The sequence below is a fragment of the Acartia tonsa genome, chromosome 10, assembly GCF_053477335.1.
Source record: "Acartia tonsa isolate MP-2025a chromosome 10, ASM5347733v1, whole genome shotgun sequence".
NCBI classification, from domain to species: Eukaryota; Metazoa; Arthropoda; class Copepoda; order Calanoida; family Acartiidae; genus Acartia; species Acartia tonsa.
Genome location: NC_137269.1, coordinates 20,634,082 through 20,653,263, shown reverse-complemented (window position 1 = coordinate 20,653,263; position 19,182 = coordinate 20,634,082). Strand labels below are relative to the sequence as shown.

Sequence of the window (19,182 nt, the reverse complement as noted above, 5' to 3'; positions counted from 1 at the left end):
CAGGCAAGTGGGCCGAGCGCTGCGGGTAGGCTGGCAAGTGGGCCGAGCGCTGCGGCTAGGCAGGCAAGGGGGCCGAGCGCTGCGGCCAGAGTTCATAGTTCGCTGTTAGGGGGGTGGGGGGTACTCAAATTTTCAAAATTGATAAAAAAAAATTCTAAGAGGATAATACCAACATTGGATAATATAACTGTGTGAATATGAATTTTTATACGGAAAAAAAACTAAGATTGGGTGAAAAAATACACTAAAATTTTTTAACCTATTGTAAACTAATCATCTTTTATTATTGTATCTTTTATTTTTATGTTGATATTTTAAAAAATATTTTTCTTTCTTATTCTAGGACAACGAGCTCTAATCTACGTAGAACAGAAATTGCATGGAAAAGTTTGGATTCAGGAATAGTCAATTTATCTAAAATTCATATATTAATGTTACTACATAATATTTTTCATCTTTTCTTTCTTCCTTTCTTGTTTTTTTTTATGGGAAGGGAGAGGACAATAGTGCATCAATTAAAAAACACACATTTTTCCGCATTTTCATTACAAGCTACAAAGGAAGGATTTCACGTTTAAGCATTAAGCACGTCTAAGCATTAATAAATTGACCTAAAATAATAGGGTGAACAAGTTGAAAAATATGGAATTATAGACCAAAGTTTGGGCATAGATCAGGTAACCTTAATTTTAGGTTCAATTAAATATTCTAACCTATGTGTATTAACTGTACACATTTTTTTTGTATGATGCTTTACAAGATGCGACTTATGATGGCTATTTCTTTTTCTAAGCAGCAAGACTTCATCGTCCTATGCGCAGCTCCTCAGATGAGTTCGGAAGCGCCTGCAGTTGTTTACAAAGCTGGATGGATAAGAGTAGCTGCGGTTGAGAGTTGCTGAGGCTGAGGGTGTATAAGGCTTAAAGTGTCTTTCATTTTCTAAGCTGTAATGGTTGTGGCTTATTATGTGACTTATGTGCCGTTTAGTTGGATGCTGTTGAGGCTGCAGCTACCGATCCCGGGCTTTTATTCATTTGTTACATTTGTGTTTAGTTATGAAAGTTTCAAAAAACCGATTTTCAAAGTTTATTTCTTAAAAATTATGTATTTAAGAAATGTAAGTTTCAAAAAACCGGTTTTCAAAGTATATTTCTTATAAATGATGTTCTTTAAGGAATGTAACGGGAAAGGAGACGCAGTTACAGTATACGATGGACCTGGTTTACCACAAGGTAATTCACCTTTATATACTTTGAAGGCACTTATGGTAAAGTGCGCAGAAATCATGTTATTTTCATAAACATCTATATTTTTTTCATTTTATGTAATAATTCTACCTAAGCTAAGCTACAAATGGAATTATATAATCTTATTGTATAAAGTAGTAAATTTTTTCTGTAACATAAGATTTTGATGACTACTGATCGATTGATTTTTTTTAGGGAATCTTCATATTTTTCTGGGAGGGTTTAAAGCTATCTATTTTTAGATTTAAGTATGGTTTAAGGCACTTTTTTTCCTTTTGATTACCGAGCTCATAAATGCTACTGCCACAGCATTTAGTTATTAGAAAAGAAATAATGAAAAAAAGGTTATTCTGAGTAACTGAATGTGTCGACGTGATTTGTCAATATTATCTGTCAAATAAACATATTTTCCCAGTTTTGCATCTTATGCGGTAAATACATAGTTAGGGTTTACACAGAAATAATGTTTACATAGCTTAATAATCAACCAATTTTCGTATAATTCAGTCATGTCTTTTATTTGAAATTATATTATGATTTATATTTTTTATTAACTTCATTATTCAAAATGTGTGGATATTTTCGAACATGATTTCAAAGTCCTTTGCTTATATTCTAATACATAGTCCTAACTTATATACAGATTGAAAATTATACTAGTACACTGTAAATAATTTACACAACATCTAAAACTTTTAATAGAATACAGAAATATGTGATATACTAAACTTATTAGTGCAACAATAAAGATAATATAAACTTATTATGGTCTCAAAAAATTGTCTCTCCCTTTGTCCTGCCTTAAAACCTTATTGATTTAGCTTCCTTTTTCTTGGGGATGCTTGGACTTTTTCTTATCAAAAGTTTTCATAATAGCAAATCTTGCTTACAGTGTATTATCTACTATATACCAGATTTGCAATATTTTTTGCTTAACAGAATTGCAACCTTTTTTTGCAATTCAAGGTGGGCTAAATTCTGATGGATTGCAATTTAGAAACAGGCACTATTATTCAGAAGAAAATAAAACATTTTTACACGGAACACTTGAAAGATTTATAGCATTAACATTATTGGAAGTTTTCATTGGAGGATTTTTTTCTTTTCAGCGTTTTCCAGTTCGAAGATTTTTTTCTATCGATGTTTTTTACGCACGTGGCTGCGATTAGTACTGGAAACACTACCTCAGTTAAAAATAAAATCTAAAGATTGGGCTATCATTTTATTGTATATCTAAAATTCCAATGCTTTAATATTTATATTTAGAATTGGAGTATCTTATTTATAGCATAGTTATATAAGATTATATAATTGTAGTGCTTAAATATTTGTTGTAATCAAAATTCGAAAACAAATATATATATGTATATATATGTTTAAGGTGATGTTTTTTTTCATAGGCCAAATAATCTTAATCATTTTTACTGTTGTTATAGAAGTAATGGATCTACTGCAGTTCACGGTAAAATATTGCTGGTAAGCAATATTTCCAAAAATCTATGAATTTTAAAGGCTGCTAGCTGCCAAACGGCTAAACATACAGATCATGCCCGCACACTGTTTTAAGCGGCATAAGAAGGCCTACAAATAATCTGGAATAGCCATAAATCAATAATGCATAATTATCTCGCAGTGCAGAGAAATGCGCGAAAAAGACCTATTTTACGCGTTTTTTCTTCAGTGAAGCTTTCCCTGTGCATAATTAGATCTTGGCTATTCCAGATTATTTGTAGGCCTTCTTATGCCGCTTAAAATGGTGTGCGGGTATGATCTGTACGTTCAGCCGTTTGGCAGCTAGCAGCCTTTAAAATTCATAGATTTTTTGAAATATTGCTTACCAGCAATATTTTACCGTGAACTGCAGTAGATCCGAAGTAATTTTCCCTTTTATAAACTCTATTCCCCAACCTGGATTGTATTATAAAAATGCTTCCTGAAAATTAGACCTAATCAACCTGTTTTTTCCTAATGGTTGCAACAAATCACAGGAAAAAATAAATAATCAGTCCCAATTTCTTTTGTATGCTTCCTTTTACTAATTAATATCTTACCAAACCTTTTATTACTGTATTTATAGCGGCTACGTCTCTAGAGGCCTCTAGGGGTAATTAAGACGATGATGTCTTGAATTTGACCCCTCCCCAATTTTTTACTTTAGTTTCAAAGAGAAACAGTAAAAAAATTTGGGGGAAGGGGTTTTGTTGTGGCTTGACTCTCCCTTAAAATGGCTATAATCCTTCCCAGGACCTTCCCTTTAAGAAGCTAAACTGTAAAGAACAACCGTATCGGTTCAGTGGTTAGCTCAATCCTTCGCTAAAGACAAAAACACCTTTCTACTTTATATTATAGGATTGGTGTATTGATTTTTAGATGCAGTGCAAATAAAAAAAATAAAATAATTTTATGTGTATATGATAATGACAAAAAATAGTAAATCTTATCAAAGAGCGTTCAAAAACTTATTTTTTGAATTATGAATTTGCAATATGATTTTTGGTAATATTGAAGTACAGAGCTGTTCAACTTTAAAATAAACTTTTCTTACGAAAACACTTCCTAACTGAGGAAATTGCAGTTACTTTTTTTCATTGCTTTGATTGCAAATTCGGAAGCTAAAAAATGGTCATCCCTTACAAAATATGTTTAAAGAACTTCTGCTGCTCTTAATACTAGGATAAGACTTTCCGACAAAGTAACTTATTTACCATGTAGAAGGTACTTACGGGTTATTATCCATCAGATACCAGGGATCTAAAGAGATAAAACAATGGCCGATAATTTGATGTAGAAAGATGCTACATAAAGTTATCTCTTCTATAGATTACAATTAGTACTTGAAATGTTATGACACTCAACTTGATAGAGCAACCAATCGAAATTTAATAACAAGTCCCTAGAGTTGTTAAGCCAACAAATAGCATATATTATCAAACAATTGGGGACTAGTGGAATAAACAGCACAATGTCCCCTCCCCTCATATACATATCTAACAGTAGAAAAAAAGATTTAAAATCAAATAATTAGTAAATAGCACTTTAGCTGTAATGTACCAACACCACTTTATTATAAGCCTTGCTTATAATGGATATTTAGCATTAAGAGAAGATTTATTTATATTTTTATTACTCTGTGATTAGGTATAGGAATATGCATTATAGTTTTCATAGATTGACCGATTATAAACATCTTTACTTAATATATGATTTGTCTTGCTTAAAATAAGTAGAGCAGCTTAGCTTTTGTTTTTAAATTTATTTCAAGAAACTGTGTCTTGCTTCTTGACTGCTTTTAACAACTTTTATTTTGAATATATAATTGCAAAAATATTATGCATTCTGTATGGATGTACTTTTTGTCATATAGCTGCGCTATTCGTTGGCAAATTCGATCTTGTTTTTCTATAATAATTGTGAATCACAAATCATGTGAAGTGACCATAGATTTAAAGATAATTAATTGTGTACATTTGTATCATAGTATATACACATTTTTTAATAAATATTAGCGGCTGCGCCATAAGGTGAACGAAATGTAAAAATTATTCCCATTTCGTTACAAATTCTATACACTTTCTAACCAATAATATGGCCGAATTGTTCATTGTTTTCCTGTTGGCTGAATTATATAGTATGATTCTATGTATCTGTATGTTATATTTATTTACTAGACTTACATACTAATTCTAACTTTTAAATGAGATAGCTAATAATAAAATCAAAATGCAGATTTTAGTTTTGGAAAGGATAAAGTTGTAATCCTATAATTCCGTGTTAAATTGACATATTCTAATATAATGTTATGCGACGGTTTTTCTCAGAAAACATTATTTTTAGCTTAAGGCTTTTCTATGCAAATGATAAAAAATAAACTAAAGGTCAGAAAAGCTTACTTTAATTTAGAAATAGATTAGCCTCAAATTATTCCGGAGGCTAAGTGAAGTTTCAAAAATATTCTTAAAATTAATAGCTGAATTCTTGCAATAAAAATAGCAGATTAACCTCGATAATGAAAACTTGATTTTGTTCGGGCGGGTTAAACATTTAGCTTTCATAGTTTACTAAAACGTACGGAAACAAGTTAAATCCCCTCTTTGTATTATTTTTTTATGTTACTTTTGTCCTAATTGTAAGAAAAAGTTTCAGAAATGGTAAAACAGTACCATGTATTGTTGAATTTTGTAATGTTATATTAAATAATGTACATACTGTTTGTATAAACATCATTTTCATCAAAGGTTCCTGTCGAACATTAAATTCCCGTTCCTCCTTTTCTTAAAGTAAATTGAAAATAAGGATGAAGGTAGTTTTTAACCTTATACCTAAGTCTGCATGTCCTATATAGATCTTTGTAGCTACCATGTTTCCAGTATAACCTAACCTATTTAATGGTAACAATTTATACCAGAATAAAATCACCTTACTTTTTTAACGAAACAAAGAGATTGTGGGGAGGGGGTTCAGTTTTCTACCTGGCACTTTGAGGGAAACCACTGATTATAAAGAGTACTATACAGTTCTGTTAGAAACCATTCGTCTTCTCAGTTTATATTCCCATTGCGGATAAACACTATCATTTGTTCAACCTGACCACTCTAGGATAAGTATTACTAATCACTATGAAAAAAAGTTTAACTTTAACATCTAGCTGAACTCTGGACCTCAGAGGGTAAAGTCATTGCCTCAAAAAAGTATACTTATTTCTACCAAAACCTATTAAATGACTTAGCCCATAAACAGGTTAAAAAATGGATGTCTTAAAATAGCTATTAGCCGACTCAATCACTCTTATGGCTTTTATATGTATTACTATAGCTATTTTAATGAAGTTGATTGACATTTATTCTTTTTTTTTATTCTTTGTTTTTAGCTTACATTGAAACATAAAAATTAAAAAGTTTTTAGATATTATTGTTTCTACACCTTTGCATCATTATCATCATTGCAAAATTTTTTGATTTATAAACCACATTTTAAACTTTCTGTGGATGTTCTATACCTTATCACCTTGACTAAAACACATGAGAAAATATTGCCATGTTTTTTGCAACCTTCCCTATAGGTTGTTTAGCAAATATAGGAACATTATGTACACATTTCATATTGGAAAAATTTTGCAGGCTATTTGCTATCTACTACTTCACCTTTCCTCCTCATTTCATGAATTAAAACTTTATATATGTTCCATCTATACAGCTGAAAATTTATCCTGTTTTTTCTAACTTTAAGTGTTGAAAAAAAAACAGGTATGAGGTATACCTAAACATAAATTTTCATGGGTTTATTACTGAATTAGCTGGAAGAAATAAACAAACGTTAAACACCCTATTAATGAAACCTATTTAAGCCTTCTTAATTTTTTCTTTATTTATTTATAATTATGTGCTAAATTTTTTTTTTAACTCTTACTAAAATAGCAATATGACATATTAAAATCTAGCACATTTATTGAAATTATGTGGGGAAAAAAATTGTTCACTCTAGAAAATCTACCATTCTTATTCAAAAATGAATTTTTATTCAGCCAAAACTTTATTTTTAAAAATTTCTGTTGTAAATAAATTTATAAATAATTTATATATAATAATAATAATGAGGTAAGGTTATTAATAGAGAAAAATGATTATTTCTTGATAATAAATGAAGAAAAATTATCTAGTAAGGGCAATAATAATTGGAATTATATGCACTATTTTAACACCCAAAGATATCAAGTTTTAAAACATCCGACAGACAACAAACACCTTGATTGCACGACCCTTGTCTGGATATCCTAACTTTGCTTGGAAATAAGTTTCGCCTATTTATGGGCAAAGGCATTCCCCATATTCTCTATACTGTTATGACATGCCAGACAAAGCATTAACGTCTCTAGTATGACCCCGGAAAACAGAAAAAATTGAATGTATTTTTATCTGAAGATTGAATGAATAAAGTAAAGAAAAAGTTGTCCCATTATAATTTTTAGAACAAATATAATTTGTGCTAAATCAAATTATCCTTTGCAGTTCATTTTCTATAACAATGGTGCCTTATATTAAATCATATATATATTGAACAAGAGAATTATATAAAATATATATAATCTCTTATATTGTATGTACACTGTTAAAAAATTTAAAACACAATATTTTGATTAATTTTAAGGGTATTTTTTGCATTCAATGCATAGGGATATACCTTTAATAGGACAGGCGTGAATTCTGAGAAAAATAATATTACTTGTCAAAAGTACTAACTTAGATATAACTTTGACCCCTTTATTTTTTTATGTTTTGACAATTGTTTAACCTTTTAGATAATGGTTATAACTTTCTAAAATTTGTTTATGCCTTTTTATGTTTTAGTTATTAACTTTAAGATTTAATTCAAACTCAAGCAAAATTCTTAATTATTTTTTAGAGTGCAAATATATACATATATATCTTTGCTAAGTGAACTCTCTTAATAACCTCTTTCAAGTAATTCTTTTGTTCTGTTGTAATTGTGAGATGTAGAAGCTCTTGAACCCAGTTCACTTAGCCCCTCTCATCTTCTCAACTCCAATTAAGGCAGGTGGTCCCACAAATACAAGAAATTATAAAATAAAAGTTTTGCATAATTTTTTAAGATATAAAGATTTTTAGTATATTTTAGTACAAAATTTAATTGCAAAGACATGCAGAAAAAATAGTATTTTAGAGTTTGCAGTCTTACTACTCAAAGAAAAAAATATCAAGGTACCAATAAAGATAGTTTCCATTGTATACTAAAACTGAAATGTTTAGAAAAAAAGGAAATTTTTAACATAGAAGTTTTAATTTTTTTATTCATTATTTTCAAGTAGGAAAAGAACCTAATGTAAATGTATAAATACAAAATAGTTCCAAGAAAGATACAAAGATTTTTTGGACGTGTATATTGTATATTTTGAATGTACAAAATGAACCTGCTGATTGAGTTTGCAAAGTACTGAATTATTGCAATAAAATATAAATTAAGCTGCTAAATATGTCTAAGTTGTTGGTTGTGCAATGCTTGCAAAAGTCTTTAAAACTGCATTTATAAAAATAGGTTGAAATTATAAAATACTCAAGGGAGATTCAGCAATAGAATTTGTGCTTTGTGCTGGTTGTTTCTCTCACTCTACCTAATCCCCTGCAACTGTTTGCTTCAAAGTAGGATTATTGCACAATGCTTGACACTAACAGCTTCAATGGTGAAGAGGGGATATGTTCAGTTTATTTAAAATGTCTAGTCAGTAACATTTGACAAATTATTTTGATACAGCACAAGCAGTGGTATCGAAAACAAAAATCAATGGAGATTTGAAGAGAGTTAAGAAAAGATTGTGCATTAACATTAGGAATAATAATTCCAATAAAAATAATAAAAAATAAAGGTATTTTTATTGCAATGAAGAAAATTGGTAAAAATTAAAAATTACCAATATCTTATATAATCATGTTTTTTACATTTGAAAATTATTCACTATTAGGAAGCACATAAATATATGTTTTCCTAAATTTTCTCCTTTATTAATGATCTATCTGGACATAACAATATGCCCTATAAACCTTTAGATTAGATAAATGTCCAAATTTGCTACATCCTCTAATAAAAGAGATACAATATGTACAATTACATCCAGAAGTAGATATATTTTCATTTTGGATTGTGAGACTCATTCCTGCTATAAGAGTATAAAGGGGTAGGCTAAAAGCAAAATTCTTAATTAATGACAATTTCTTAAGCTAAGAGAAACCTGAGACATATATAGATTTTGAAGTTCAATATTAAAAAATTTTAAATGAGACCTAATTAGTAAATTAGCATAAAGAGACCGTGTTATATGCCATCTTACCATATTTTTTGTCTTTTAGTACTGAAAATTAAATTTGCTTCACATTCTTAAGATAAATGAGGTCATGAAGTATTTTTGATTTTAAAGCCTTTGATCTGAAGAAAACTTTTTTTTAAAGTATGAAATATCTAATGGAGAGTTCACGGTAATATGTTACTGGGATAGATTACAAAATCTATTAACCTTAAAGGCTGCTAGCAGCTAAACAACTGAACCTATATATCATATTCGCACAAAATTTAACCGACAAAAAAGGGTCTACAATAATCGGTAATAGCTATTACTCAATAATGCATACTAATCTCGCATCGCACATAAATGAGCAAAAAGCTTTTATTGTTTATCATTGCATATTGGTTATTCCATTTTTTAAAGGCCTTCTCTTATATAGGCCACTAATAACAATGTGTGGGTATAATAATGTTCATCTGTTTGGCAGCTAGCGGCCACTAAAGTTGAAGGTTTTTTGGAGATAATAGACCCCAGGAAAATTATATTTTACAAAGGCCTTCTACCTGAACCTTCTAATGTTACAAAGTACAAGAAATTTCCATGTCTAAGGTAAAAATCAGCTACATAAATATATACAAAAGTTTGTGTTATTTTTCTATCACAAAGGTCCAAACCATAAAAAGTTAATCAATTAATCAGTTGTAGGATATTACTTTACATTCACTTACAGATATTTTGTATGTGTTAAGATAACCTATATAGTATATTTATAATAACATTGGTAATATCTTATTACACCTCAGGAGTATTCTCAATGATAAAAGATAGAATATGCCCAGCTAACCAATTTTCTTTATCATACATAAAAATATAAGAGTTGGTGTTTGGTTTCTATAGGATTAAAGTTATCAGTTTCTCCTTCTTTATATCAATGAATATTACATTACATTGTTGTAAGAGAATTACCTTGTATTTTCTATATTCAATTATAGGAAGCTGAAAAGAATATTTTTTTCCTTTACTAGAATAAAATTAGAGGATTATCTTAAAATGGAAAAATGTGGTCTTCCTAAAATGGAATTTACTTTGTTTCATTTATGTTTATCAATTATTGTTAAAATACTTCATTTATGTCTATATGCAACGCTACTAGAGACTTCTTAGGGCACTTGAGGGGGGGGGGGAGAGTTCAAAGTTGACCCTCTCTTTTTAATTAAGTCCAAATAGTAAAATGAGAAGAAAAAAAATTGCGGAGGGACTATTTTTACTAGGGACGATATATACTGGGAGGGTTGAGATGCCAAAAAGTTACAAATCTTATATGGGACTATAAGAATCTTCACTGTAAAGAAAATTCATATCGGTTAAGCTGTTATCAAGATGCCACGCTGCACGACAGAAGACAGACTTTCTATTATTTTTATAAAAGAATAGTCCTATTTGTCAATAATGGTCATTTAATCAATTTTTAGGTTGATCTATTTTTATATAATTCTAGTTTTTTTATATATTGAAACAAGTCATAATCTAGAATGTTATCTATCTACCCAACTTTTAATGAATCCCTCGATGTAATGATGTATTGATTCATATTTTGAGTGCTATTTCATTTCTTGATCTCTTCTACTAGTCGAGAAATAATGATGAATTAAAATTTATTTCAAGCAAAGCTTTTCACATTTATGGTAAATCAGTCCATAGTCAAATCGTAAATATAAGTTTAGACAAATTAGAATTCTCATATCAATCGTAAACTACGTATGGTAGTTCTTGTAACAAATAAACGCAATGTAGAAAGCGTAGCAACTCAAATATAACTACCAGAGAGTCCGTATGTCTATTTCCTACTGTTGATTTTACTTGTTTTCTAAACAATTTTGAGGCAGGTTTAATAGAATTTTGTTAACACTTAACTTTTAGGTAATATTACTTTTCTAAAATATTAATATCTTTGCTGATGTTCATTTGTTTGACTGCCTGATTTGTTTACCTTGTTATTATGGATGTTATTATCCTTGTTTAATCTTCATAACAAGAGATGTTTTTAAGAAAGCTTTTGAGTTATTTTCCAGTGACCTATCCCCCAACTCTGCTCTTGACATTGAGTTATGTAAATATTATAGAATTGTGAATAGAAAGATGGAATAGATGATATTTCTATTTACATTTCTGCTTGTGTCTATGGATGTGTGAAAGTGTGTGGATATATTTGAGTATTTAACTATAAGCAAATACAGTGTTAAAACAAAAGTATTTTTTTCTAGTTAGGGAAGGAAATGAAAATTTTAATTATACATTGTTAATAAAAAACATAATATTTTTTAAATAAAAAGCTTAGAATTGAATAAATCTTTTAATTTAAAAGAAAATCATGCAACGGTAAATATAGGATAATTTAGTCAGTCTAGACACGTGATCATAGCAAAAAAAACTATGTTACTTCCATTTTCTTCACTTATAAGATTAATCCTATACTTTTGTAAAAGAGGCAGGTTGTCTGTGTGTCTTTCTGTACCAGAATATCTAGCTCTTCTTTAAAGTGAAGCTTCCCCACAAACATATAGTTAAAACTTTAAAACTCCACACCCCTCTCTTTACAAAGTCCCTAGAGGCCTTCGTAACCACTAGTTTAACTATAGATATAGAAGCCTATAAATTATTTACTAAGTATATTTGCGATTACTTTTATTTAATGAAATATTCCAATTTTTAACATGTACAAAACGGCCTGCTTAATTGCTTCAAGATCCATGTCAGATCTATATAGGAAATAAATGTCTATAAACGAGCTCAAGTTTTCCAAGGAATATATGATTAAAACTCATAGTGCTCCAATAATCCATAATAAACTGTCATTGCCCAGAACGATAAGACCCATTATTTTACTTTATTAAAAATAAATTAATTTTTTTCATTTCATGTTGCTATTTACCTTATATTGATGTATTTAATTTCTAATCATAAAAAAGAAAATTTAAATTTATAATATGATAAATTTAAGAAAACTATGTTTTAAAAGAATTCGATTGTGGCGACATTTTGTGTGTTCAAATATTAAACTAAAATTGTAATCATCATCATTAACCCTTTGGTGATGGTAATGTAAAGAAAAAAATATAATTTAAAAAAATCTTTTAAAAATCATTTAAATTATTAAATATTTACTTTCTTTTAGATAGTAATGCCGGGTGAGGAAAATAGATTTATTGAGAAATAGATATGCATATAGAAAACTAGCCAATAGGGAGATAATTATATCGAGCCAACTCTAGTATCTCAATATTTAATAATCACACATTCTAATAATATATGAACAACATATTTCCTAAAGTTGTCATATCCCTGTGGGTGTAAAGTATATTTGTTTGTGTAGGAATGTGTTTGAGTGGGTGAGAGTTGTAACATGGAGCCATACAAAAATATAGACAAACACCAACAACAATTAATAGCCTAAATATAATGGTTATTTCATAAATATCGTCTAAAAAATGTTATCTTTTTAGCTTTGCTTTAAAAACAATGATTTTTTATGATCAGTAAAACTACTGAAGATTTAACTACCTGTCAATGAATCTAAATTAATCTATGTTTGTAGCATAGTATTTATAGTGTCTGTTTGTTTACTTTTACTCTTTATTTTCATTGCCATAATCTTAATTTGCTAATATGTATAATATTGTATGTAGTACGAGTGGCTGAGCCCCTAGCGTCCAGGAGCTCTCAATTGGAAGGGGAATAAGGGGACGGGAAAATAGTCTTTAACAATTCCAATGCTTTATTTGACAATAGCCTAAAACCGTCCAGGGACATATTTGAAGTTTCTATAAACTCAATCAGTTTACTAGTTATTAAAATCCTAAGCTTCAGTCAAAAAAAACTTTAGTACTGTAAATACTAGAATATCAAACTTAGTCAATACATCCGTTTCATAGATGTGGAGCGAATAAACAAAGCGAATTAACAAAGCGTATTAACACGGTCTCATACTAAATGGAAAAAAATTTTTGGTACCCTTACCAAGTCTTGGTTGGAATATCCAAACGTTTTCATCAATAGTTCATTTTTTTAAAAGAGTTAGTATTTTATCAGAATCTTTCTCATCCATTATTATCCCTTAGTTTATTTTACATTTTTCTAATAATCACGTTATTAAATTAATTTATACTATCACTGTACAAAATAGTAAACTGATATGTATGACATTCATTCTTTTGTATTTTTTATATTTGCTGGTTTTACCATTCACTTGAAAGAGCAGTAACTTTTTTTCTGGAATTCTTAAAATAAAAAAAAAAGGTTTTGAGCAAATCTTTGGTATTGTTAAAAGGCATTAATGGCTGAAAAACTGTATAACACCTAATCAAAATTGGGTATAGCATAAGAAAAGTAAATACATTTAAAATCCTATGCGATGGCTCATTTTCTGTTAAATTACATTTGAACTTCATGTAACTTAGCTTGTTAATCTGATTTAATATTTAATTTTTGTATGACATTAAACTTTAGAATGAAATTCTTGGAAAAATAAGTTTAGAAATGTCAATAGTTTACACACACACCCCTTGAAAACATTTCAGTTTGATTTCCTATTTTTCACTACCCTAAATGATATGATTATTAACGCCCTTTTTGAACCCTTTAAATTCTATATTTAACGGGGAGTGGGTGACTCTATTTTACCAACTTGGGTTGTATATTGATAGAGAATCAAAGAAGTTAAGATAAAACTAAAATATATATGCAGCTGTGTAAAATCACTGAATATATTTCCCTGGCCTTTCTCTGTTCATACAAACTATCCTTCCTAGCAACTACATACACGGGATACAAAACAAAATTTCCAATATTTGATGTGTTTTTTGTTTGAACAAGTAGCAACCACTAAATACCAGGGCTGGTCAGCTGCCTACGGAGATGCTTATCATTTATCAAAAAGCGGTTTTTGAATTCTTAATTATGTTAGGAATTATGTTATAAAGTGACTGTTGCGATTGCAGATTTTAAAAAAAATGGTATGTTTTATCTAAAGGAAAACTATTTAATCACAACATTTTGCCAGTTAGATTTAACACCTTATTTTGAAACTTTGATTATTTCTAAATATATGTAACTAATATTAACCAGGGAGTAAGGGAGGGGACAATGGGCAATTAATTCAATTTAAGAGTTTTTGAAGAAAGGCAATGAAAACCAGAATAATCCCGAAAATATGGTGGAAATTGTAAAGTGATTGTTGATTAAATCTAGAAAACCATAAACTAAGAAAAAAGTTCCAAGAAAAAAAGCAATCATTTGAAAATAAGATTACCAGTATTACAGACTGACATAACCATTCTGTAATTAATTACTAGAAATATCTCCCTGGATCTTTTCAGATGACAGGGAAAGAGAAAAGAGATTTGGAGGCAAGTAAAGTGAACACGGAAAAAAGGGGCAGGCAGGCGTGTAGCTGGATGGGCAAGTATATGACCCGCACGCCTTCCTGCCCCTTTTTATCCTGTTTATTTCCCCCACCTCTCTTCTCCATTTCCCTTTCTCGTCTACTTTTAAAAAGGAGGTGGGGATGAAGGGAGTGAAATATAGTATGGGAGGGGGGCCGTGTATTTATATTTGAACTACTCTCTGTCTGCAAAACTATATATATTCAAAACTAACATAGCGAGTAACGGCATTTCTTGCGCAAGTCCCCAAACTCAGTCAGAAACTGCTAAATTCTTGCACATTCCCTTTAAGCCAGTCCCCAAAGTCTGAGACTCCTAAAGATTAAAAATTCGATCCATTGTCCCCTCCCTTACTCCCTGAATATTAACATGCTATTGTATAATACTACGCAGATATACAATAATTTTGTCATAATTATTTAAGATTTTTATCTATCTATAGCTGCTTTTAGAACTGATAAACTTTCACTTTCCGCGTCTGCGGTTTCAGAATGCTGTCAGGTGGCTGAGGATTGTCCAGAATTAGCAGAAGACTGGTTTGAATTACGCGGCTCTGGCTGCTGAGCCTTACTAAACTCATTGTTTTCTCTTTTCAAGATCTTGAAAACATATGAACGGTTCCCTTTAAATGTTGGGCAGTTGAAATACTTCTTGCTTTCTTGAATATACAGAGTATAATACACTCTTTCTTAAGCGTTTTGGCGAAGCAGCCTAAAGAACCTAATAAAAAGTGACGCTTACAATACAAATGACCAATTATGGGCCAGATACATTTTAATTGACCAAGAGTAAAAGAATACTGGCCTTTGGTCCTTTGAGAAAATGTGCATTTTAATGTGTTATGTCATTTATAATTACATATAAAAATTCAAATTTTTGCCATTGACTTCAAAAATCAATTAGGCTTCATTCATTAACAAAATCTAAATATTTTAAGGGGTTGATAGGAAACAATTATTTTGTATTTAAATATGGAAGAAATATTAGTTCATCTGCCTAGCATTGTACATTTACTTATTGTTCCTCCATTTATCATACCCATCTTATTTTCATGGCCATATACCATACAAAATATCTACATAGTACATACACTCACTACTAGAGATTTGATTTATTCTAATCGGTATGAATTATGTAACAAAAATTAGACGAAATAAAAACTCTTGATATGAGAAATTATTTAAAAGTTTAACAACATTACTTGGCTAAACTATCGCCCATACTCCGCCAATTTAATACCGCTAATTGTCTAAATAATTGTTTAAGGTTTTAATGATCTCCCTACGGTTAACTGGTGGCTAAGTACATCTACCATGGTTCTAAAATGATGTGGTTTATGGGCTTCGTATGGACATAAATGACCTTGTTTAATATAAAATATAATTTTGCACTGCAAAATAAAACTTTTTATTTCAGGACCACTGCCTGCCATACTGATGCGGTTTTGTCGAGGTGGACCAGTGCCGAAAATAATATCATCTGGTCCTGATATGCTTATAGGTAAGGTTTCATCAGTGAGGGACAGCTCAATAGATATTAAGTTAATTTTATCTCCCAAATCCTCCAAAATAAAATTCAAATTGGGGGGGGGGGGGGGGAGGTAAAGGATGGGAAAGGTCAAAACTTACGGACACACCTTACTTGACAAAATATTTGCCTGCTTTTCTTTAATTTTTGTTTATTGACATGCTTTTCTTTACTTGGTGTATTTCTACGCTCTGCTCAACCTTGATCTGAAATATAAAAATTCTATCATTTATTAAATCAAACTGATAATTACATTTAACAAACACATAAAGCTTTCTTTAGAGAAAATAAATATTATTATAGTCTTGGATTTTTAATTAACTATTATATAATATAATTTTTTAGAGTTGAAGAGTTCACCATTTTCTGAGCCTTTTGCTGTTCAAGGAACACATTTAGGTAATATTAGATAGAAAACAGGAATGAACACATACATAAAAAGCCATGCCAAACAATTCAGACCTAGCAAATTTTAACTTTTATAGTATTAAAGTGATTTTTATATTAAAGAAACTTCTCAATAAATCTTTCAATAAATTATATATTCACTAGCGGCTTCGCCCCTAGCCTCTAGGGGCTTCGCCCTATATAGTTATGGGAAGTCAACCCTTCTTAATAGAAACATTCAAAATAATTATTCTTTGTTTAATTACTCTGTGGTAAAATTAAACCCAGGTTGTGCGCTTTATGCACAAAAATTTTGATTTGTACAAATTTAACCCAATTTGTTTGCCGTATACACAAAAATTTCAATTCGTAAAAATTAAACCTAGGTTGTTCGCATGGATCAGTAATATTTGACATAATATCATTTAACATAAATTCATTTCACATAAAACATTTGACATAAAATCACTTCACATAAAGGTACATTTGACATAAAAACATTTGCCATAAAGGTACATTTGCCATAAAGGTACACTTCACATAAAAACGTTTCACATAAAGATACATTTGACATAAAGGTACATTTGACATAAAGGTACATTTGACATAAAGGTACGTTTGACATAAAGGTACACTTGGCATAAAGGTACATTTGACATAAAGGTACACTTGGCATAAAACGTTTCACATAAAGATACATTTCAAAGTGTACCCGAGGTAGTCATTTTTTTCCCCGAGCATGGCAACCGGTGAACAGAATCTCAGTTCTGCACCACAAGCCTCGCACGACTGAAGTTCCCATGTCTATACAGTCATATTTATATAAAAATATTTTTAGAAGATTTTTGAATTTTTTTTTTGAAGATTTTCCATTTTTTAAAAAGATTTTAGAAATTTTTATTTATTATTAAAAGAAAATCTTCAAAAAAAAATCAAAAATCTTCTAAAATATTTTCATATAAATATGACTGTATAGACATGGGAACTTTAGTCGTGCAAGGCTTGTGGTGCAGAACTGAGATTCTGTTCACCGGTTGCCATGCTTGGGGTGCCTTTATGTGAAATGTACCTTTATGTCAAATGTACCTTTATGTCAAGTATACCTTTATATGAAATGTATCTTTATGCCAAATGTACCTTTATGCCAAATGAGTTTATGTGAAACGTTTTTATGTCAAATGTACCTTTATGTGAAATGAGTTTATGTCAAATGATACTTTATGTCAAATGTTTTATGTGAAATTAATTTATGTGAAGTGATTTTATGTCAAATATTACTGATCCTGTTCACATACACAAAAATTTAAATTAAAAAAAAAAAATTTCGGGGGGGGGGGATTCATGGGGGCTTCGCCCCATGTTGCAGTGGGGTTCCCCCACCCCAATTACTGGTTTTTGTTTACAAAAATTTTGGAAGTGGGGATTTTTTTATTTTTGGGGGGGTTGGGGTGTCCCACCCCTCAAGAAAATAGCTTAAAACCACCAGAGGACCAGTAGGTATATTCCCAGAAGGGTAGAGCCCAATTTGATCAGCAGTTACTGAGATTTTACAAAAAAATGTAAAAAAAAATTTTTGGGGGGTTGGGTTTTTTTATTTTTGGGGGGGTTAGGGGTGTCCCACCCCCCAAGAAAATAGCCTAAAACCACCACAGGACCAGTAGGTATATTCCCTGAAGAGTAGAATCCGATCGGTTCAGTGGTTACCGAGATCTTAAGGGACAGACAGACAGACGGACAGACAGACGGTCAGACGGACAGACGGACAGACGGACAGACATCAAGCTACTTTGTATTATAGATATGGTTTGTAAGGGCGTAATTATACTCTTCTTTGCTTTTTGTCTTGATCCTTATCGTGTTATGAATCGCCATTAACAAGAAAAGTTCTTAATAAGATAAAAGGTTATGCAATCCAGTCGAAATATTAGACCAATCAGTGAAGATTTATATTGGTCATAAAGTCAGTGTAAATATTAGGCAATTAATCATATCCCTCACGAAAAAAAATGCTTTTCAATGAGAAACTTACAACCTTTGATTTAACCTAAAAATAAATTAATTAGTTAATCCAGTTTTTGAATTTGAAACTTGAGATTATTTTGAATTTTGCAACTAAATAAATAAACCACTATGTATACAACTATGAAATGGGAATGTAATAGGTAAATTGGTTCAACTTTTAATACAAAAATAGCTCCCTTTAGCTATTAAAAATTATCTTAAAAGCCCAAACTTTATTAATGTTTTATACAAACTTTAGAATAGAAATAAGAATTACAGCCTCGATCAAAGCGAAAACAAATGTCTTAAACTCTATAAATAGTCATTCTCCTAACTTTTTAAAGTATGACAATTTTTATTCATTCTAAATACTAATAAATTAAACATTATAATAAAGCTTGAAAGTAAGCAATTTGTTAGTGTTTTGTAATGTGGTTAGACTCAAACTTGCTACCTACAGAACTTAAAGAAAGGCCACTTACACTAACCCATAATCTCCACTAACTTACCTCTCCTTAAATAGTTGATATTCCAGGTATCCGTATTTATTTAGTATGATTTATACTCTGGTCATAACTCAGGAACTGTCTGCTAACTTTTTAATAGTGTATATTATGTACCAAGTAGGATAACACCTTGTGCTCCTAGCCTATTGGCCATTTAATGTTTCCTCTTTATTTTTCGAGAATAAAGATATGAAAATATTCAAGATCAATTTGATTTCTTTGAAATAAATCCTTGTTTTAAAATCAATGCTACTATATCAGACAATAATTATGTTAACAGT

The 19,182-nt window shown here is 30.2% G+C and overlaps 2 protein-coding genes across 3 annotated transcripts in view; one reads left to right on the top strand and one right to left on the bottom strand.

Moving 5' to 3' along the window:
• Positions 1-19,182, bottom strand: part of LOC145329619 (uncharacterized) — a 330,978-nt gene that overhangs the window by 217,719 nt on the left and 94,077 nt on the right. The gene's annotated exons all lie outside the window — the stretch shown is intronic.
• The window catches only part of LOC145330717 (uncharacterized), a 90,922-nt gene that overhangs the window by 38,725 nt on the left and 33,015 nt on the right, over positions 1-19,182 (top strand). Inside the window, exons 13-17 of the mRNA XM_080175383.1 lie at positions 344-400; positions 625-677; positions 1,175-1,232; positions 15,897-15,980; positions 16,353-16,406. Coding sequence (XP_080031509.1) covers positions 344-400; positions 625-677; positions 1,175-1,232; positions 15,897-15,980; positions 16,353-16,406 — 306 coding nt within the window. The remainder of the gene's footprint in view (positions 1-343; positions 401-624; positions 678-1,174; positions 1,233-15,896; positions 15,981-16,352; positions 16,407-19,182) is intronic.